This window comes from Vulpes lagopus, chromosome 24 (assembly GCF_018345385.1).
Source record: "Vulpes lagopus strain Blue_001 chromosome 24, ASM1834538v1, whole genome shotgun sequence".
NCBI lineage: Eukaryota > Metazoa > Chordata > Mammalia > Carnivora > Canidae > Vulpes > Vulpes lagopus.
In genome coordinates, this window is record NC_054847.1 from 54,599,773 (window position 1) to 54,623,850 (window position 24,078).

General features: G+C 39.4%; 1 protein-coding gene across 2 annotated transcripts in view; it reads left to right on the plus strand.

Moving 5' to 3' along the window:
• ZNF407 (zinc finger protein 407) overlaps nt 1-24,078 on the plus strand; it is a 448,632-nt gene that overhangs the window by 294,944 nt on the left and 129,610 nt on the right. For both annotated transcript variants that reach the window (XM_041739732.1, XM_041739733.1), the window contains exon 8: nt 13,594-13,772. In XM_041739732.1, the coding sequence (XP_041595666.1) occupies nt 13,594-13,772 (179 nt within the window). The remainder of the gene's footprint in view (nt 1-13,593; nt 13,773-24,078) is intronic.

Genomic DNA, 24,078 nt, shown 5'->3' on the forward strand with positions numbered 1-24,078 from the left:
TCTTGAGTGACACATGCTTGTTTTTAGCTAATACGTGCACACACACACACATCACCTTCCTTGCATCCATTTTTAATAAAACAGTTTTTTAAAACATTGCATGCTCTGATGTCAAAGAGATTCAAAACAGGGTTCCAATTTTTTTAAGGTTTGGGTTCGTTTTGTTGTTGTTTTGGGGGAGAGGGTTTGGTTTTGTCTTTTTTTCCCCTTAGTTTTTTTTTTTTTTTTTTAGTTTAAAAGTGGAATATATGTTTTCTTTAGCTGTAAAAGCACAATCAAGGCATCATGATAAGTGAGTCAGTGTTGTAAAAGTAAAACGAATTTTGCCTTCACTCACATGAGCTATAGAAGGAGGAAGCTTTATTGTCCCTGGGAAAGTGATAAGGCAGAGTAATTGTATATTATACTGTCCCGGAACATCTGCCTGAAGACTGTTGGAGCAATTCATCTATCATGGGCGATACAGCATGTTTTGTCTTTTTGCTTTAACCCGTCCCCACTGCTGGCCTGCGCGGAGGTTTTGATAGGGCCTGCGCCTGGGCCGGGGCTCACATTAATCAGTCCCCTTGTTCAACACTCCAGCTGACATAATTACAACCTGCGCACAGCAGTTATTCAAGCCGAGTCCTTGTCACTCGTGGTGCGAAACTACACAGCTCCGATCCCGGAGGAGATTGCCTTATCACACAGAACAAGGGCTCGCAGGAGTCGGAGAGAATAGAAATGGGAAAATGTCTTCCGGGAGTACTATATATTCCTTTAAAATAAGACATTTGAGAGACTTACAAGGGACAAAGGGAAGTATTGTGTGCAGAGACCGAAATGAACTGGTTATTATTTTTAAATGGATTACGTGGAGCATTTTGTAAAGATGGGCATAGATTATTAAGTAAGTCCAGTGGCCCCTCACCATCAGTGACTGGCTCCTATTAACTGTTTCTACAAGAGTGATCCTAGAACTTCAGAATGATAAAAGCTTTAAATGCTCCTTAAAATAAGACTCAGTTTCACACAAAATTAATAAAGTATTCACTTGTAATCTACTATCAAGCAAATACATACTGGACTCAGGGAGCTTTGTAAGGAACAGAACTGGAGTCAGTCAGGGAGTCTTTCAAAAGACTTTCAAAGGCGGGGAAGTTGGAGGCTTCCCGTGGCAGCGTAGCACGGATTCTGGAGAGAGAGACTGCTGGGGGACTAGCTGGTTTCTCTCCTGTCCCACCTCCTCGCTCTGATCCTGCCTGCGTGCATTTCCGGCCGGTGACTCCAGTGCAGCAGGTGTGAGCGATGCATTCTCCTTTGGCCGCATAAGACGTATTTAGAATTTTAGGGCAGTGCACCAGCCCCGCGCGCCTGGCTAGACTACCAGAGTCTGAGCACGTGGTGATCTCTGCCACTGGGGCCGTAAAACCTGTCAGCTGCACTGGTACCCTCACGTGCAGGAATTTGCTGCTGTTTTATTTTTCTCTTTGACATTATTAGATTGTCCCAAGTAAAAGCAAGCTCTGGCCTAGACTCTCAGTAGTAGCGTGAAACGTATTTTTGGTTCAGTGAAATTTTACTTTACACACACGAAATGTGCTTCGTAAAGCAGATCCCCCCCCCCCGCCCCCGCCGATTGCTAATTTCAAGCCATAGTTCAGTAATGTAGGACTTTGGTAGTTTGGGCCCCTCGTGCCTCTGGGATTGCATGGACCAGGACAATTGGGCTACACCTCCCTGCACCTCCGCAGCATGCACCCTTCTGCTCAGAAGGCTTCTCCACGTGCCATTCCTGGTTTTACAGGATTGCATTTTGCTAAGCTTAGCCAGGTAACAGAACAGGAAAGAATAAAACTCATCCCTGTAAAGCAAAGAAATGCCAAGTGGCGAAGACGTGGGTGGGGACTGTATTTTTCAAGGGGCCGGTGGCAGGATGAGGCTGAAGACAATTTCTGCTGTACTTACTGCCCGCCAGACCGAAGGTTAGTGTCAGGAGGCCAAACAGTGTGTAGGGCTAATTCGATGTTTTGATTTTCACAAATCATGATCTTCACGTGATACTGTTTGCTTGGCCGAGAAAAAGGGTTTTTTTGCCAAATAAGTTTGAGAAACACACTATATATCGTACTCGTCATCTGCCCCCTTTAGGCTCATCATTTACTGCTCATGATGAGCAGCGTGGAATTCCTGCTGTTGAAGTTTCCCCCTTTCCCAGACTGGCAATGAGCAGGCAATGAGAAGTGACGGTTAGCAAGATGTATTTTTCCTTCTGGAGCTGAAGAAGAATCAAGGGGAAATCGAGGTCCTTCAGGGCTTGCACTTGCCAGTGGTCCTTCCTCCTTCCATGGAACGCAGAGGACAGGCCACGTCTGGCCACACATTTAAATCTGTCACCTTCTCTCACTTCACACATGGATGAGGGAGGCCATTCTTGAAATGTTACATTCTCACAAAATAATTTGGGATTTTAGCAGAGTTCCATGTGGCTTCCTACCATTTGCCTCCTTGTGATTTTCATTGTTTCACAGAGTGGAAGGTGGGAAGGGGGTTTTTAGGTTTGAAGTAGATTATTTCTCCTTACAGGTTGTGGATACCTTGAGCAAAGATTGAATAGAGAAGTCATGTAATTGGACATGACCATGGGGCTAAGAAACGTGGGGGCCGGTGGGTGGCAGGTTACACGGGCTCTGGGAACAGAGGTAGTGGCGGAGCACTGGGCACAGTCTTCCATGACGAACTTGTCTAATGTGGTGCCATATCCATGGGCAAGCGTGTGCAAAATCTGTCTCATTAGAAATCAGTTGAAGTCAGTAAGGCATTTTAAACAGTGTAGAAAGCAAGGTGATTTTAGACCGTTATCAATGAAAAATGCCACTGAAGGGGGTGTAGCAGGGGACAGGTGAGATCTTCAACTCTGTTTCAAAAGTCACTTTTATGTTATGAAGCACACTGTTGATGTACATGACTCATCTGTCAAATGGAATTGTCTATGAGGGCAGAACCAACATGATTCCTTTTTATGTTTCCTGTTTTGTGCGTGGTAGGCACTAAATTAAATATACATTGAATAAATTCATTTTGAGAACAGGAAGTCAATATATGTGAAAGTAGACTGTTTTTTTTTTTTTTGTTTTTAACTACTGTATACTTTCTATATGAACTAAAGCAGTAACTGGGCTTATGTGACTTCTCTTTTGAATACTGCCTCCCAGTGAGTGGGTTTTGAAGCCTGGCCGTGTTCCCATGTTTTTTAGACCAGTACCTAACTGTGCAAATGCACAGAGGCCTCCTGGGAGTCACATGTAGGCTAGTGCGGTGCTGCCATTGGGCAGCTTTCTCCATGAGCGCACAGTTGTGTTTCAGCTGCACTCTGACCATGGCTGTGAATATGTGGATAGCACCATAGCCTGGAATCCTGATCCTTGTGTCTACTCTGAAGAAATAGAACATGATCAATAATGCATTGCTTTCATCCACCCCTGTGCTGAACAAATTCTTTTTGCTTATAAGACATGGTTCTGTTTTAGCATCACATGATGCTCATCACCTTCTATCATGTAACAAACGCTATCATAATCATGATTGAGAAATGGAAAGAGAAAATGCATGAGTCTTTGTGGTCATAGTCCTCAAGGAATTGGGATTTATGGATAAAAGGAAGTCATGAATATAAGTGGTCTGGTAGGAATTATCCTATTAAATAAAAGCTACCAGTTAAGGGGGAAAATGAAAAGAAAATTCATAGAATTTAGAGCAGGGTGATCCAGAAACTATCCAATTAAAATTTAAAGGAAAAATTTCAGGACATTGTGGTTTCTGATTACTTTTGATACCTATAAACTCTTTTTGTCTTAGCTAAAAAAAAAAAAAAAAAAAAAAAAGTTAATTTTGGATAATTTTGTAAGTAATTAAACATGCCATTATTTTTAAATATCTATTTTACTTAAATACCCATAAACACCCATAAACTTAGGTTGTACATTATTTTTACTATTTGAAAAGTCAGAGTCTCACTGCTACACCCCATTCCCTGAGATAACTATTATCATTCATATCCTGATCCTGCTGGAGATAACCTTATTCCTCTCTTTCTTGGTTTATAGGCAGCATCTGGCTCTTGTAACATATCCAAAAAAGTTAGCTCGATTACCCCTTCTGATACACTCCCCCTCTCTTCCCTGTTTTTACTATAGTATCCTGTTTGTTAATCCAAGTGATTACCTTTACAACTCAACTTACTGTACTTAAATCTTTTATCTGATTCATCAGTTTGAATTGTCTCTATGTAAACAGGAGAATCTTTGTATTTAGAGTTTTCCCGACCTCTGTTCCCAGCTTATGTTGACTATACTGCTTATTGTTTATAATATTTACATTTGATACAATACTTTACTACTATCCACTTCTTTTTGAAATACATGTTCTGATCATATTTGCTTTATACATGAGTAAAATTTAGAAGATATTCTCATGAATCATCTAAGTGATCTAAACATATACTAAGCAAACATGAAAGTTTCCTGATTTGGAAACATTTCCATAAAGATAATTAACATCAATATAGTATTACTACCATTTCTTCCTTTACACATTTAATGCATTTATATATCCATGTGACTATGTATATAACTTTAAAAAGCTAGAAAAAGCCATATATGTATTTATCTGGGACTTGTTTTATTTTTGTTTTAATTAAATTGGAAATTTTTCCATGGTGGGACATAAGGTTTACCTTATTTTATTTGATAGCTTTTGTCCAACAAATAAGGGTGAATGATGAGTAGCATACACACCAGGACTTTGTCAACAGCATTTGCTGGGAGAAAGTCATAGACAGGTGCATGGCTATTATTCCTCCCTTCAGCCTGTGTCCAGACCTGTTCTACTGTGAAGCAACACTTGATTTTATAGTGTTGGATGTCATATTGGGAAAGTTCTGACTCTTTGGCTGTGGAACTCTTCAGCTCCACCACTGGGGGAGTACCATCCTTCTTAGGTGTGTGTTCAGGGTTGTGGTTGAGCAGTCCAGTGACCTGGCTGACCAGGCCTCTTGCCTTGTCCTGACACCACTAAACATTCATGGTTGGGGAATACCCTCTCTTTTCCTGTAATCAGGCTGTGTCCTCCCAGTGTCCCACCAGGATGTAGTTGGCTTCAAGGAAGCTCTGTAAGATGCCACCACCTCCTCTGGGAAACAGGTTTGCAAATTAACCCTTACCCTCAGCAGTGTTGAATCCCACAGAGTGGATTACCATAAATTACTGACCCATTCCTCTGTTAATAGATCTCTAGTTTTAATTTTTTCCCTAAAGTTTAGTGTGTGTAGCCTAATGTTATAAATAATAGCTCAATGATTCTCCGTGTGGCTAATTTCTAGAAATTGAATTCCTAAATCCAAGAGTATTTGTATATTTTAATTTTGAAGGCTATCTTCAAATGTCTTCCAAAAGCTATTGGATATTGTCACCAGTGATAGATTTTTCCCTTACCAATAATTAATGTTACCAATCTTCTTAAATTTTGCTCCTCTGTTACACTAGGCTTTAATTTTCATTTCTTTGGCTACTAGAGTCATTGATTACCTTTTAATGCTTACATAACCTCTTATAGATCCCCAGTTATGGATTTCTTGCTTATGCTCTTCATCTGGTTTTTGAGATTTTTATCTTTTTTTTAAATTATTAATCATAGGTACTCATTTTGTAGTCTTTTAATTAAGCATTTGTCTTTATGTTGCATATATTCTCTCTATTTCTTTGACTTGTCTTTTAACTTTATTTATAATGTATTATGCTATATGGCAATTTTAACTTTTATGAAGTGTATTTTGCTACATCATTTTGTAGCATTTGGGTTTTGAATTTAGGAATGCTCTTTGCAACCAAGATTATAAAAATATTTTCTTGTATTTTCTTCTAGCACTTTTATAATGTAGTGTGCTTATGTTAATGTTAAAATCCAAATGGCATTTATTTTTACATGGTTAGGGCCATAAAAATCTAATTTGTTTCTCCCCATACAGCAGGCAGTTGACTCAACATCATTTATTATATAAAACCCATCATTTCCTTATTGATCTGAAATGACATCTTTATCCCTTATATACGTGGATCTTTGTGCTGTCTATTCTGGTGATTTATTTGGTTCAACACTTCAAATGACATTCATTTTCTAAACATCATCGATAAAATGTTTCATTTTAGTCAGGGGAATTTGAAATTCTTTATTCTTACAGCTTCTCACCAACTTTAAATTTAAACAGCACAAATGTTCTGTAGTCTAAAATTATCAGGCTTTTTCCTTATGGGTCCTTGAGTGAGAACAGAATTGGTAGAGGACTGTATGCCTCGGGCTGCGTTACGTAAACTGTGAACAGGCCTTGAGCTTATATATTGGAGCACATTCTTCCAACTTGCAGTGACTTGGCAGCTTTATGTTCCTCTCTCCCACAGAGATTTTCTTGTTTTTCTTAGACTGGTTTTTTTGCCCAGTAAATTTATAATTAAATACTACTGGTTAAAAAAATATGTGATGAACTTAAGTTTAATTTACATAAATCCTTTCTTTGGGTTATTCCTTATTCATTTTGAATTACTATTATAAAGATATAGTAGAAACCCCTTTCCACTGAAATTTTAGATAAATACGTACTACAGTGCATAGTATTGATGCTCTTGTTCCAATACATAAAACTTAACTACAGAGTAATTATTTTCAAGGATAGGAGTTCAAAGACTATTCCAAACAGGCAGAAGAAGAAATTGCATTTCTCAACGTGTACACGTATGTTCACTTATATAACTGTTTTGGGAATCTGTTTTTATTCAAGTGAATTGAAATTGCTTTTCATATATAATTAGCAATATAATTGCTAATAATGATCCTGATAGTTGAACTGTCTTGCATTTAATAGAAAGACTAGTAGTAGTAATAAAAAAAGAATTGAGTACCTACTGCAGTTTCTGAATATGCTTAATGTAATTTACCGTAATGCTCCTGACAGCCTTATGAGATATATGTATTATTCCCCTGAACCTAAAGAGTGCTCTGTGTTCAAAAAGTTTGAGAATCAAAGTGTTGAACAAAACTGATGTATTTCTTTAAGTAGAACTTACAGAATTTTTTATGTCAATTTACATACATAGCATGCCAAATTGTTACCAGAAGATTAAGACCATCATTAATTTCACTCAAACAAATTTTAGAATGTTGAGGTGGATATGTAGCTTCCCTTGGGGAAATAGTAAACTCAGATTTATTTAGGACCTCTGAGTGCCGACACCTTCTATATATCTGGGCCAGTCTCTCTGTGTTTGAGCTTCTTTATCAGAAAGATCATATTATCAGTACATATTAATAAATACATAGGAAATACCCAGTTGTATTCAGGATATTAATTTATTATTGGCCTAGGTCTCTCTGGTTTCATAATTAGCTCGAAATGTTTGCCATTAAGACTGCTGAAGGCTACAGTCTTATGACTGACTCCATAATGGCCTGGGTAGGACACTGATCCTGCTCTGATGGGAGGAAAAAGAACAATGTAGAAGGATGAGCTCTACCAGATGTGAGCCTCCTGTATGCAGCCTGGCTTATTAAAACAGATTGGTACATGCACAGACTGACCAGCTCATTATAATAGAAAGTCCAGAATTAGCTTCAAACAAAATATTGGTGAGATGACATTTCAAGTCAGTGGAGGAAAGATGGACTATTAATGAATGGTATTGAGAGATCCAGCTAGTACTCTGGATCTATACTTTGTACCACACTCTACGATGGTTTTGAAATGGATCTAATACTTAATGTCAGGTTATATCACTATAAAAGTACCAGAACCAAATGTGGGACAGGTCTTTTTATAACTTTCAACTAAGGAAGGCATGGAACAAAATCTAAAAACTTCTGCTTTACCATAAGCATGGTCAAAAGAAGAAAAAAATACCTAGGGAAAAAGTATGTGCAGCTTCTGTCATAGTCAATCTCCTTAATTGTATAAGAGAATGACTAACAACACTATAAAAGAAAGCAGATCAAAATACAAAACCAGTGCATTGGAAAAGAGAATACATATGGCATTTCAATATTTGACGATACTTAGCCTCATTCATTATAAGAAAAATGCAAATTCAAATGTAAAAATTAAAAAAATGAAACTCCAGTGAGCTGGAGTTTTTTTTCTCCTACCAAATGAGCAAAAAATTGAAAGTTTGGTAACACATTTCATTGGCAAGAATGTGCAGAAACAGCATCTCTCAAACATTGTTGGTAGAAGCATAAATTGCTACAACTTCTCTGGAGGGCAATTTGGCAGAATTTATCAAAATTACAAAAACATATGCCCATTGACATTTGAAACACTTCCACTTGGCATCATGAAATTCTCTTGGCATCCTGAGAAATAGAAAGTGTTTTAGAAGATTAGTCATTTCAACCTTGTTTACACTAGCAAGTGATTGGAAACAACCTAAATGCCCATCAGTAGAGGATCGCTTAAATATAATATGCTGTATCCATACTGTGTGGCTATTAAAAAAACAGAGAAGAAGAAGGAGTGGGGGAGGGAGTCGGAGGGAGGCTGAAGGCAGCAACAGGGGGCTTTCTCATGCTGAAGTGGAAAGATCTCCTGTGCTACATCGTTAGGTAAGGAAAGCAAGATGCTGACTAATGCTAGGCCAGCAAGTTTATATACCAGGAGGGTGGCGATAAGAATGTACAATATATTTGCAGTCATTTTTAATTCTCCCAAAAGATTGATAAGAAGTTAAAAATTGTACCTGCCTGGGGCAGTGGGGGCAGAGGTGGTGGATGGGAGACTTTCACTGTATCTATCCATTGTTAGACTTTTTGTTTGAAATACAAAAATGTGTGTTTGTTCCACAGCTTCACTGGTGGAACATATATAACCAAAATAACATATATCAAAAGAGGGAAAACATTCAGAATTTTTCTATGCTTCCTTTTTCATAGTTCAAATATAACATAAATTTAACCTAATGTTTTTTGTGTAATATGCAGTGAGTTAGCAAGTAGTACTAAAAAATAATTTTGCAGAGCTCTAGAAGCACTTTTGATATTCCAGTTATTATTTTGAAACACACTGCCTTTGAACCAAATAAAATATTTCCTTTATTACATATATTTTCAGAAGCCTTGAAATTAGTTCCCATTTTGGTCCTTTGCCCATTGCCCAGCTTGTATTTTATGTAATATGTTTCACATTACTCTCTGTATGTATGTATTGTAAGCTGCCTCAGGATTGTCAACATGTCATACTCCTGAATCTAATTCTGAGTTTCCTCATAACTTTCCCATTCACATTGTGCATGTAGATCATGGTCCCAGCAAATCCTGCATGCATCCCTAACCCCTGTAGGGAGCCTGCAGCCAGCACTCAGGCATCTAACTTCAGTGGAAACTGTGGCTTCCCATGCCACTTCCCAATGTCTGTCCTTTTCTTGTACCACATGTCTTGGTTACTATGGCTTTGGAATAACTTCTGAACTCAGAAAGTGTGAATCTTCCAACCTAGTTCTTTTTTGAGACCGTATTGGTTCTTCTAGGCCTGTGCATTTCCATATGAACCTTAGGATCAGCTGAGGTAAGACATCCAGCTGAGACTTTGACAGGGAGTGCATTGAATCTGTGCATCATTTGAGGAGTATCACCATCTTAGCAATATCGAACCTTCCAGTCTATGAACATGGGACAGAAATAAGCTCTTTATGAAAAAAAATCGATGTCAAAGTGAAAACATGATTCAGTCACCCAGTCCTAATGATTGTGTACCCAGTTGGCTTAACTGCTGTCATGCCTAGTGATTTAGTCATGACCCTGTTTGAAACCATATCATAGGGCATCCCTCCATCTCCTGCACAGCCTATCCTTGATTAACACCACTTCAATTTACCATGCTAATTCCTACTCATTAAGTTCTATTTTGGGGAAGAATGAGCATTTTGGGGCTGAATAGCATTAAGAATTACTTACCAGAAGGTGGTAAGTAACTCGAATTCTGGGACATGTTATGTGATGTTCTCAAGTGCAGGGACTGAAGTTTGCCCCTACTTACTGTAGATATTCTGCTTTATGACATATTGGCATAATGTCATAGCTTTTACTTCTTAGGCTCCGACTGGAATAGTTTGCTTTTGCAGGTGTGAAAGGCTCAGTTTTGTCCCAATATTTTAAAAAGTTTTATATGGCATGACATTAAATGCAGAAGAACAAATTTTGATTGCATACCAATACACTGTCATCCATGAAATACATAAGATGTATCTTTTTATTGCAGACAGACATTACCTATTTTATGTTCTTGTTAGCTTGTATTTAATGTTTCTTATCTATTCATGTATAAAAATTTTAAAATAAACGTACATGTATTATACATAAAATATATGAGCAGTATATATAGTATAAATAAAAATATATATGTATATATATGTAAATATATATGTGTATGAAATGGTCCTTACTACCTTGTAAAATATCAAGTTCCACACCACGTCTTTCTTGTTCTAGTCTATATTTTTAAATAAAAAGAAGCCTCTCACCTTTTTAAATTCTCCCTCCTCCACTTTACTTGCTTCACCATTAGTCTTCTGAATGTTAGTTTCCACATGCTGTTTAGCTACAGAGATACAAGAGATGTTGTTTTATTTTTGTCCAAGATTCACCCCTTCCAAAAACAAACCACTCTGTTTTCAATGTCATCTCTTCAAGACCTTCACTGATGATGAGAATTCATTGCTTTATATTGTCTTGTATTTAAGTACGCATTATAAATTGAAGTTGGTGGGTTTTGGTGATTCTGACTTCCTCACTTGATCAAGATTGTCTTTGCTGATTCTTAATGCCTAGCTTTTTCATAAGGAAATAACATAGGTGGCACCAAAGAGTGGGTAGTCCTAATGAACACACTAAGTACAGCGGGAGCTTTTTGTTTTCACTCCTTGGTGTCAGTAAACACTGGTGAGTTGAGGGGGTGTCATGGACAACAAATGGGAAATCTGCAGAGTTAAGGGAGTAATTTGGAACAGTTCACTCAGCTCATTGTAGAATTCAAAAAAACGGTCCTCTTCCTTTCAGTTATCACAAAAGTAGACATTAGTTTCATCCATCTTCAAGTGTTTTCCTGTGTTACTTCTGTCAACATGATGTCACTATTCCAAGGATATTTATACAATTAAGAGACTCTACCCTTTGAATGTGCCTGGTATCTTGTATATACAAATATGTAAGGAAGGCGGTCTTCAGCACTCTCTAACTGTACCCTTTGATAATCATCTGATCTCCTGATGCCCCCTTTCCTTCTCTGCAAAATGTCTCGCTGTCTCTGCCTCTAAGAATCCTGTGATAACATCAAAGTAGCAGGCCAGTGACAAGAGGACACATGAGGTGCTTACTCATTTACTTAGTACAGTGATAACTAAAATATAGGGATTTTTAAAAAGATTTTATTTGAGAGACAGAGTGAGAGAGAGTGCACATGAGCGGGGGCAGAGGGAGAGGGAGAAGCAGACTCCCCTCTGAGCTGGGAGCCTAACATGGGGCTCGATCCCAGGACTCTGGGACCATGACCTGGGCTAAAGGCAGACGCTTCACCAACTGACCACCCAGGTACCCCACCAATAGGGATTTATAGAGAAAGCAAGTTTGGTAATTCAGTAGAGACAAGAAAGAGATAGGCCATATATACATATTTTTACAAACTTAACGTATATTTAGTCTAAGTTATAAGGAGAACTGAACATAAAGCTTGACAGAGCCCTTGCCGAAGGCAAAGCTTAAAATAGCAGAAAAAAATCTCTGTTGTTGTTTTGGTTCTTTTTTCTTTTTAAAGGTGTTTGTTGTTATGAATTTTTAATATAAATATTAATATATAATTAAAATATATTTGGAAAATAGAAGTGGGCATTGCTGTACCACTGCATTAACATTTTACTGTGTTTCTTAGTAGTCTAGCTATAGAGGAATTCGTCTGTTAGTCTTTCTAACTAGATAATTGGGCACATGCGTCTCAGGACAAACTGCCTGGGGATGGAAGGGCGGGTAGCCTAACCTTTTCCAAGGGAATATCTTGGGTCCGGTTATAGGACTGTTCTCATGATGCAGGATGCCCATTCTTGAGGAAAATATTTGCGTTTTCACTTCTTCTGGATGTCACTAGGAAAGGGCACCTGGTCCCTCTGCATCTGTGGGATGCTGTTCCCAGCGCTGCTGTTGTGAACCCTGCTTTGCTTCCCTGATGTGCTTCCATTCTCTCTCTTCATGAGTGAAGAGACATCGTGTTCGGTGGGTCTCTAGAGTTCTAATGTCATCTGTTGCCTTCACCTGTGAGTGTTAGTATCACTGCTTTAAAATTGTTGGGTCATAACCATTTTTGCATCCATCACCGACATTCCTAGGGCACGTTCCCGCAAAGTCAGCATTGCAGTGCAGCTGAATACTACACACAAACGTAATCCTACTTAGAAGTGTTGGGGTAGCACAGAGCCTGGTGAAGCTTCCGGGTAGGACCTTCCATCATCTGGTGTGTGCGTTGTGGCATGAGCTTGCTAAGTGCTGCTTTCCAACCTTAGCAGTCCCCAGACCTTCAAGTCAAACAATATCCTGCAGGACTTTGTTCTTTGGCAGTACCCTCCAGAGATGCTGATGATCCTGTGGCTTGATTTGTTTTTTCTTTTGCCATTCAATTTTGCTCTGTGGGAGATTGAGGCCAGCCTGATTTTCTGTTTCTTTCTGGTTAAGTGCACCCCCACCCACCACCAACCCACGTGGATTTGTGCAGTGGCCTTTTTAGTGCTATTCTAACAAAGACAAAAAGCAGCCACGTATGTGTTCAGCAAGGGTCTAGGTGTGCAACGCCTGATGCAGAGATTCACGGAGGGATGGAGGGGCAGGTGGAGAAGTTTGCCTCTCAGGAAAGAGGCCTGTTCCCTGTTCCCTGGGCACTTCAGGGCTGGCATTTCTGAGCGTGTAGGAAAACAGTAGGAGAGGAGCCTCTTCGTGGTGCCAGGGCTGTTTGGTGTATACTGTACAGGGCCTGCATTGTAGCTCTGACTCCCTGGTGCTTGGAAACCTGCACCACGCTGGAAAGCTCCCTGGCACTTAACACACTGCTGCTTTTCTGTCTGTGGACTGTTTTAGAGCTCACTTAACAGGACTTTAAAGCCAAAGCTGCTTTGTTTCTTTAGTCCTCTCAATTCAATGGAGGCGGCAGTGCTTTCCTTTATACCACTCCTCCCTGATGAAAGGTGTGTTCTTGGGGTTTAGGAAACTCCTTCAGTGCCCTCAAGTGGCACCAGAGTAATTTGATATTAGAATCGTAGCACCTGGGATTTTGTGCTTCCGGTTCTGCATAGAATTCAATCACTAAGGTAAAAGACCAACTTAAAAATTAGCACCAGAGCTAACAGAAACTAACAGCCTCATGGGATTACCCTATTGTACACGTTGAAACTACTGGCCGAGAACAACACATAGACTGGTGCTTGTTGCACAGTAAGGCCTACATTGACTGTCGCTGATAGCATTGTTTCTGATCTCATGATACTCATGATACTGATTCTACCTTAATTTTGATTGCTTTTCTTTCCTACTTGGTAGGTCAAACTGTGCCGAAAATATCCGCAAGCACATTTTGCACACTGGCAAACATGAGGGAGTCAAGATGTACAACTGCCCCAAATGTGACTATGGGACAAATGTGCCTGTGGAATTCCGAAACCACTTGAAAGAACAGCATCCCGACATCGAGAACCCTGACCTGGCTTACTTGCATGCTGGTAAGAGGCTGACACTATTAAATAGTGGTAGTTTTTAAGAGAATTTCCTTTCGTTCATGCAGAGTTAGAATGCTTTTTGTCCATTACGGTCGCTTATGTTAATATAGTAGAGCACATATAGCATCTGCTTAAGGACTTCCAAAAAAATGTATTCTGGTCTTACCCCACTCCACCATGAAAAAAGGTCTTTTCTATCATATGTCATCGAGTGCAAATAGGACAAAATAATCCTCCCAGCACTGTAAAGTTTAGTAAGAGCAAATAGTTAACCCTCAGTTGACTAAACTATAGCTATTTGACTAAACTATAGTTGTTTGAACTCCATGTTTGATGAATTGGTAAAACACTTTTAACTTTTTTCAAAAAATGTTTGTGATTTAAAATGTTATGCTCTATCCCTGTGTACCACTGTCTTGGGATGAGTACCTGGAAAGGGAGAGAATGTGCCCTGGGGTGGGGTGAGTTGAGCACTGCGGATGGAGTACTATGGTGTCAGCATTTCCGAGAGATTAGGAGGGGCTCGTCCACAGTGTGAGGGGTGTGGTGCTGGTGGCCAAGGCTGGCTACTAGAACATCTTCACCTCACTGAATCAGAAGTCAGACTTCACACTCTGGAAGCATCAGATGCATAGCAGCAACTGCAGGGTTCAAGAAAGCTATCCCTGTATGTAGCCCAACATGTTTAACTAACAAGCATGCTTTCCTTGAGTATTGAATTCTCACTGTGCAGAGTGGCCATGGGATGGATTATGAGTGTGAGGTCATGTTTAAGGAAGTACTTACTCTGAAGAAGGTTTAGAGAAAGCCCCACAATGTAGGCCAAGCACTACTCTACTTAAGTAATGCCAGTTGATACAGGGAATGTTTTAAGCAGATGCTTTGGGATCAGTTAGAGCCACATGCAAACTCTCCTTTCCATACTCACCCTGTGACCTCAAGCAGGGCAACCTCATCATGTCTCCCTATGCAAATCTACATGGTGGTATCTGTTTTAAGGGTCATTGTGATGAGTTAAAAAGCTAATGGCTTAGCACAGTACCTTCTATGCCTGCCTAGCAGAACAATGCTGAAGGGCTGGTGATGCTACAGGAGTGACCACGGTGTTGAAAAGTCATGGGAACCCCTACCCGTTTGCAAAATATGTAAATAATATTTGCTCAGATAACATTAACATCAAAAGAAACAGAACTTAATGAGTGATTTGAATTAGGAAAATGTTATTAGTTATTAACACATTTGACAATGCGTATAAGGGTATTGCTTGTTTTTTGCTGCTGTATCCTTTTCCAATTTCTGTTTATGCTCATATGATTGACTTTTTAAGGTAACAGTAGAATGTCTGTTGTTGTCATCTGTGTTGTATCCAGGGCCGTTTTTGAAAAAGCAAAAACACAGGTCAGTACTCCTTGCATTTTGGTAACAATACTGAAAAGGTTTTGAACTGGGCAGTTGATAGCTTTAGGCACAAGAACAGATAAAGTCAAATTGAAATATCTCCTGGCCATCAGTGCCTGTGGGTTCTTCCTTAAGAGGAGTCATGACCACACAAATGCCAGAGATTTGCCTGTGGAAGGAGGCACATCAGGTAACCACCAAGCAGGCGATGTAAAGTGATGCTGGGTCATGCAGAAAGGACCATTTTCAAGGCCATCCTGCTGTGCCTCCTTCTCAAGGTGTGTCTCCTGTGTTTGCACTGCACCAGCTGGACATTAAAAATGGGTTATTTTTCTAAAATAAAGTATTTGTAACTTTCAGATGAATGACAGGGAAGGGGGGAGGAAACTAACTGCAGAGCCTAGATATGCGTCCCTTTCATCGTTCTGGGCAGCAGTAGCAGACTGTGCTAGTGATACTGAATGTTCCTTCTAGAGATGTTTTAAGATATTGTTAGTATAAAACAAATTTTAAGAAAAATCATTTTAGTTTCCCTGTGTCTGTGTGTGATGCGCCCGTGCACAGAATCCTAGTGTTCGGTTTCTATTTATGATTCTGTTGGAAACTGTTGTCTGCAGAAGTCACGGCCAGGTTCCTCACTGACGGAACCCGTTTGGTCCCGTGCAGTGTCTGCTGTCGGTTCTTCCCTGTACATGGCAGTAGTGTTCTTTGGTAGTATTTTTTGCTTTGATAAATTTAGCTTGGTTAAGAGGAAACTTTAAAAAGATAATGTATTTTAAGCTGACTGACTTTTTAACCTTGCAATTGCAAATCATAAGTGGTACATTTAAGGTTACGGGAAAGGCACCTTCCTCAGTATAAAGTAAGGTATGAATCAAGATGTTGGTGCTCTTCTTCCGTATCCTTTGGTAGTGGGATTAGGCACCACGATTGGATTGATGAACCCATGCTGGGCCGTAGGTACTGTGATGGGGCCCGCGGCGGCAGCGGCGGCAGGGTTTTCTCTGAGAGTGGCTTGTGGTCCGTCAGCAGTGTTCTCTGGTGTCTGCACTGTTCGTTGCTGAGCCGAGCATCTCGTAACCCAGCATTCAGTGAACCATATGATGCAGTTCTTTTAATAAAAGATTGAGTTTAAAACTCCCCCAAAATAAACAAAATCCGTCTGGTCCTCATGTGGCTCCACCATGTAGATCAAACATCCCCAAGACCATTGGAAGGGACACATTAAACAACAGCCCCAGAAACGACTGTGAATAGTGTCATTTGTGATATTTTAAATTTAGGTGAGATGATACTTTGAAATTTATGTGTTAAAGTAAGGTATCATGGTTTTTGCTGGAAAATAGCTCTGTAGAAGGATTTCCTTTTTTTTCTTGAAGATTTTATTTATTTATTCATGAGAGACACACAGAGAGGCAGAGACACAGGCAGAGGGAGAAGCAGGCTCCCTGCGGGGAGCCCAATGAGGGACTCGATCCCAGGGCCCTGGGATAATGACCTAAGCTGAAGGCAATGCTCAGCGTTGACACTGAGCCACCCAGGTGCCCCTAGAAAGAAGATTTCCTGTGATTGTGTACCTCCCCGGCTCATATACATGAAGTGGTACCTGCAGATACGGAGGCCAGGTAACATAGCCAGAGTTCCCCGGAGACCAGCTCGCACCCTGGCACCCCACTTTGTAAGGTCTCTATGCATCTCAGAGCTTCCCGGCCTCATCTGCAGAGGAAGGAGCATTCTGTGCTTCCATAGGTATGGCCCTTAGGATAGGATAGATTTAAAGTCAGCCCCATTCCCTTGTTGACCGACTCCAAAACTGTTGTTTTAATTCTGTGGGTCCTAGGGTTCCCCCTCTGCATGATGGGGACAGTGCCGGCTGTTAGCACAGTGTTCCCACCATCCATACCAGGTAACGCAGTGTGTGCTCAGTGAGACGTGGCCATACTGAGCATCCAGGATTGTCCATTGTTCTTTGTTTCCATCACTTCTGTGGGTGATTCATTGTCTTTCCTCTTGATTTTCGAGAACTCAGAGAATGATTCTAAAGGCTTTATGTGAGCTCTGATTTTGGTTATAGCTTTTTTTGAAAAACAGATAAAAGTGGTTATTTTTAAAATAAAAGTTGATTATTTAGAAATGTATTATTTGATTCCCAGGCATTTGGTGATTTTTCTAGTTATCTTTTTGTTAACTATTGAAATAGTAATATAAATTAATTTCTAGCTTCTGTCTACTGTGCTTATAGAACATAATCCTGAATTATTTCCATTCTTTGAAATTTATTTATGTTTTTTTTGTGCCCAACATTTGGTGAGTTTTGGTAAATGTTTGAGACATACTAGAAAGGAATGTAAATAATGGTGCTATTTGGTATGTATTCTGTGATCCCTACACATCACTGATGCCAAGTTTTTTCACTGTGCCATTCAGGTTGTCTATAGTCTTACATGTATTTTTTTTTTTTTTTTTTTTTTTTGCTCCTTCTGTCAACAAGAAGAGTTGCCCACTAAGATTGCGGGTTTGTCAGTTGTGGTGGTGATTGTTGTTTTTTAATTCTCTTCCTTTTGGCTTTATTTATTTTGAAGATCTGTCCCTGGCTACTCAGAACTTTAAGATGATTTTATACACATAACCACCTATTGTACATAAAATACATACATACCCTTGTACTTATGAAATGTTCCTTTCTGTCTGTACTAATGCTTCTTGCCATCATCCTGTGTTTCATATTTGTGTAGCCACATAAGCTTCTTTATAATTAGTATCTTGCCGCATTTGTTTTTTTTTATCTGCTGTGACGATTTTAATCTTTCATAAGAAATAGTCTTTTACTTTAGTATTTATACTTTATATCATTATCGATACTTTCATCATGGTCAAAAACTGAAACTACCCAAGTGTCCCATCAAGTAGAATGTGCAAAAGGCTGTGTGTTCACCTAGTGGATGCTCTCAGCACTGAGGATGAACCAACTACAAAAAAGAAACTGTAAATAAATCTCACAGTCATAGAACTGGATGAACTAAAACCACATACAAAGGAGAGTATTCTGTACAGTTCTATTCTCATTAAATATAAAAGCAGGCAAAACTAATCTACGGTGTTAGGAACCAGGGTAAATTTTCCCTTGGGGGACAGCAGTCACTGGAACGAGGATCGCAGTGTTCCTCACTCCAGATAGTGATATTCTGTTTCTTGTTTCTGATGTTGGGAAAGGATTGTATTCAATTGGAGAAAATTCCTCAAGCTCACCCATGAGTTGTGCACGTTTCTGTATACATATTTTTTTAAATGATTTATTTGCTTCCTGTATTTCTTTTTTTTTTTTTTTTTAAGATTTTATTTATTTTTTCAAGAGAGACACAGAGAGGGAGAGAGGCAGAGACACAGGCAGAGGGAGAAGCAGGCTCCATGCAGGGAGCCCGACGTGGGACTCGATCCCAGGTCTCCAGGATCATGCCCTGGGCTGAAGGCAGGCACAGAACCACTGAGCCACCCGGGCTGCCCTGCTTCCTGTATTTCTAAAGAGATTAATTTAGGTCCATTCTAGATCCAATATGATGAGATTTTATAATCATATTAATCCCCATAAAGTTGACATCAAAGTAAAAGTTGCCAGAATTCTTTGTCATTGTACATCAGATGTTTGTTTGTTTGTTTTTTTCTATTAAGTGAAATCCATTTTACCCCAAAAATGGTCTTTATTTCACCTTTATATTAGCAATTGCTTGTCTACCATCTCGGTTATCGAAGAATCAGCATGGTGTTCATTCACTACACCCTGGGCAGGAGTGAAATACTCTCTGTGTTTGCAATACAAGTGACCTCTGGTCAGACTTTGGTGGTTATGTCTCAGGATACTTTGAACATCACCTGAAAGAAGGGAGGATGAAGGTCGAGAAGGGCATAGGGAAGGTTGAGGGGAGCATGTGTTACTCTCGTGATGCTGCCAAGGAAGAAAACAGAGATGTTTTCTCTCAGGAATGCCAGGTGAAGAAGCACAGTTAGGCCTCCACAACTCAAAGAACGAGCTTGCTTCTGAAGTGGCACTCCCTGCTGCTGGATGAGTGCCCGCAGGAGGACGGGGTAGCCTGGCAACTCTCTGTAGTGTGACTGTAACATTGATTTAGTTCCTTCACATTCCCTCTGAGAAGCTTGGACTTTAAATGTGGGAAATGTTTATGTGTTTTCTAAAAGGTGATGATCAAATGATGTTCTCTATTAAATTAAGCATTAAGTGATGATGTGGTGTTTTCTCTAATTCCTTCATTTTCTACTGGTGTAGGATTTTAAAAAAATCCTATTGAAATTGATATGATTTTCATCAGTTCTTATATATTAGGTTATAATATATAAGGTTACCTGGGCAGCATGATATCCCACAAATCTACCATATTCTCTTCACAAAGTAGGATTTTCGTATTGTTCTTTAAGATGATCAGTTTTTTCATTCTTTAAAACTTATATTATTTAATTGCATTCTGTAGCAGTTTCCTCTTACCCAGGTGTAAGAATAGGAATGTGAAAGTTTGATTCTTATCAAAACTCCACATTCTTTTTCTTTCTAACACTAACTAATCCAGTACCATTGAAGCTATAAGTACACTTAACTGATCACTTCTATCTCTGCACGTGCACCGCTGCATATTCAGGCAGACTCAATTCCCTATTCCACCCTGGAGCCCCTTTGCTTGATCTACCACAGTTAAGGTAAAATAGCTATAGCCTTTTGTATCTTAACCATTCCCCCTCATTTAGTAGAATATTCAAATTTCCTCATATAAAAGATTTTCTTCATCATTAATTAAAAGCATTAGCGTTCTGATCTGCAGAGCCCTGTAGGAATGTAGTCTTCCCCAGATTGTGGGGCCTTCTATTTTTAACCCCATTACTCTCAGCCCCTTTTGTTAGTTGGTGCTCTGACACATGTCATGACATTTTGTACAATAATTCATTTTATGAAGAGGTCCAAAAAATCTCAGAAAATCCTGACAGTGTCTCATTGGTTCTCCTTACATAAACCAATTATTACTTCAACCTAAAAAGGAACGAAATTTTTTCTGACATGATTGCCTTTGGTAAATCCATGCTGACTCACTCCTATTAAATTGTACTTCTCCAAATGTATCATTAAGCTCATCCATAAGTATCATCTCAAATTTATTTCCTAATATAGATGTTAGACTAGCAGCTCTATAATTTTCAGCCTCTACCCTCTCTCTTTGTAACCTTCAGACTGGATTCCTTGTTTTTCAGGCTCCTGGTATTTCACCGCCGACAAAAGACTTCCTAAAATAATTAACAGTTCAACAATTTGATTCTTTACCTCCAGGCATCACCCTTGGGTTCATTTACTGTTTTTCTTAACTGTTGCTACACGTCTCTGTTCCCCGGTTCTTCATGCTCTGGCGCCTCTGGTTCGGTGGCGTGCCCTGTGTCCACCTGGCATGGCAGGTTTGGCGTTTCGGTAACTGGCTTTTTCTCTTTGCCCTCTTTCTCATTCTCGGTCCTGTCAGATTCCCTAAGTTTGGAGCTAACTGTCCCATGACCAGATAGCCAGGGTATGAATAATGCCAAAGCAGGGATTTTCATCAACCAGCTTTTTCCAGCAACAGACAGACCTGCTCTCCAGGATCGGTTCATTTTGAAGATATTTATCAGTAGATGGAAGGTTACTGATAAGCAGATCCTCTCAACTCATCCCTGTTTCTCTGTTATTGAGTAATGTACTGAAATACATTTTTTTCAAAACTTTCTAAGTATACATTTTAAGATATTTTTAATTCAGTCTGCTATTCTAACTTTTCTTCAGTATGTCTAAAAACTTCCTTTTTCTGTTTTTCACTGTGAAGCAGGGTTAAGGACATAAGAGCTTCTTTCCATCTGTTGGGCCCACGCTTCTGCCACTTGCCTCCCACGGTCCTCCTGCAGTCAGGCAGTCCTGATTATTGGAGAGTCACCCTCACAGTGTGTGGTGCAGCATCCTACCCTAAGGTGGCTGCTGCATAGTCCTAAAGAATGCTATGGTTTTTCACAGTCACATCCTGACTTCTCGGTAACAAAGGAATGCAGGGAAGGGTAGCAAGAGTGTCTGTGCCAGTCTTTTCAGTGGGCCATTCCTTCAACACAAAGCTCTTTGGGAGGCGTCATTCCCAACTTAATGATTTTTGTTTTTTAAAATTGGATCTTCAAGAGGCTGACTTGCCTGAGGAGGGTATATAACTGCAGTGCGGCTGACTGAACCTCACACCTCTTGGTGAGGAGGTAACATAGAGTAAATGAAAAGAACCCCCAGGGAAGATGTTTCCGCAGGGGGACTTCTACGGCCCAGTACAGGGCCTGGCCGACAGTGGCTTGTCAGACCAGCTGGACGTCAGCATCCTGACTCTAATGCTGTCGAGATGTGTGACTGCAAGCAAGTCACTCGGCCGTTCTATGTCTGTGTTCTCCGCCACAAAATGTGGAACACTGCTTAACTTCTCTTTTGAATATCAGATTAAATAATGCATATGAAAGAACTTTGAAAATTATCATTGATAGATTTTCTTTAAGGGAAAAAGGTAGTGAGCTTTGTTATTGCTCTTTTACTAGTAGGAAGTTAGAAGAAAAAGACTGAAATTATTTCTTTACATTTATTTGAAGTTGCTAGTAAATGTGATGAATCTTAGAACCATGTATCTGTATGTGTCTCAGTAGGTATCCACATGCATGTGTGACAGTCGGAGTGTGCAGCTAAAGTTAGGGCTAGAGAAGGTCTTCGTGTAGCTTTTTTTTCAGAGTAGAAATAACACCCTGTTTATTTGAATTGTTTCTATTCCTTGTTATTAATATACTTCATATTTTTAAAACTTTTTATAAGAGAATATGATCCTGGAATAATATCCTTTCTAGTATATATTTCATTGTTCTACAAAGTCCTTAATGGCCATCACAACATGTAAAATAAAATCAAAGTGCACAATTAAAATATAGCTTTTGTTAGTAACACCTCATACTGTTGACTGAAGATAATCTGAAATTCATGTAAATCCATTCAATTAATCATTTTTGATGGATCTCTGGCCCTCAGAGCGTTCGGGCTCATCCTTTAGCTACATGATCTTAGAAGTTTTAAAGTGAGATTTAATTTTTTTTCCAGAAAAAGACCTCCAGACTCTTCTTTCTTGGGAAGCCTAGTTAAGTATAATTAGCCTGCGTAATTCAGAGCCACATTAAAACTTTCTTTTAAGCTTCTTTCCTTGCTGCCACAAGGTTATACAGGCACGTGACAGTATGCTTACCTCATCACCAAGCAAAATTGTGATCTTATCTAGGCTAACATTTACAGCATTCATGAACTGAATACTGAAAGTTAAAATAGTTAAACTGAAAAAAAGAAAACAAAATTGTGATCTTATCCCCCCTGACAACTTCATTTATCAAAATTTTAAGGGAAAAAAAATTGATCGTGGAAAGTTATAGTGGGTGCAGTATGATTTTATCAGGTAATTGATGTGGCTTTTATTTTTATATACACCTTTTATCAGCTGTTTAATTCAATATAATTTATATATTTTACAAATTTACACACCCTCACATTCATATCTTGACCCTGACTAAAATGCAAGTTTATGAGAGAAACCAGGTAGGCGTTGTCAGGTCTTCCTGCTGATAGTGCATAACAGTTATTTCCGTTGAAACCCTTCATGGAAGAAGAATGGAATAGGTTATTCCAATTATGGGTGAAGTTTAGGAATACTATTTGATTAGTATTGAAATTTAGTTCAAAAGATGTAAAATGTACATTATCAGTCATTTTCAAATGTATTTAGTTTTGTTTTTATTGAGCAAAATTACCATCTAGCAGATTTTCCTTGTTTTGAGTTTTTATTTTGAAATAATTTTAAACTTACAGAAGAGTTGCGAAAATAGTGTAGAGTTCCCAAATATCCTTTGCCCAGCCTCCCGGAATGTGCATGTGAGATATGACTCTGACAGGATTCCTGAAACCAAAGATGTCAGCGTCAGTGTAGGACCATCTGCTAAGCCACATCCTTCGTTGACATCTCAACAGGTCTCCTTCCTGTCCTATTTGTCTAACTCAGCTCAGGGACCCATCTGCCCTCCAGTTATTGGGTTTCTTCAGTCTTTCATTGTCTCCTCAAGACCTTGAAGCTTCTAAAGAATATGGATCAGTTATTCTTCAGCATGTTCCTTGTTTCGCAGTAGTCTGAAATTTACTCATGACTCAATTAAGTTTCTTTAAGCACCTTCCAGAGTAGACATGCAGCACATCAGGGTACATTATGGTGGATGTTGTAACTGGACACCGCCCCCCCCCGCCCCCAAGTGAGGTGGTGTCTCCATGTTTCTCCACTACAGACCTACTATCTTCTCCTTGTAATTAATACACGTCTCAGGGAGATACTTCCAGATTATGCAAATAGCCTTTTTCTCCTCAAGACTTTGCCCACTAATTTTGACATTCATTAGTGGATCTTGCCTACAACAGGATCTGTGGAGTTTTAGCGGTAATACTCTCTTTCCCTTGTTCTGCCCACATTTAATTGGAATTCTTCTTTAAGGAATATCAGTCCCTTCACTCTCAATTATTTTTTATTCAATTTATTTTTTACTAGTATGGACTTATTGTACTCTGCAGTTTACAATTCAGTATCATCATTATTTCTTACTCAGGTTGCTAAAGCTTTGGCCATTGCGAGCTCTTTCGGTTAGGTTCCTGCATCCTGTGGTGTGCCCCCATCCTTTTATGACCATCTCTTTACTTTCTTGCACCACATTGTGCTCCAGGCTCATCTGGTGGTTTGTCTGCCCTAATCCTGAAATCATCATCTACTTTATGGATCTTTGGTTTTTCTTATTGGAGACTGGTGTTTAGAAACCAAAATATACACATTGTGTATACTCATTGCCT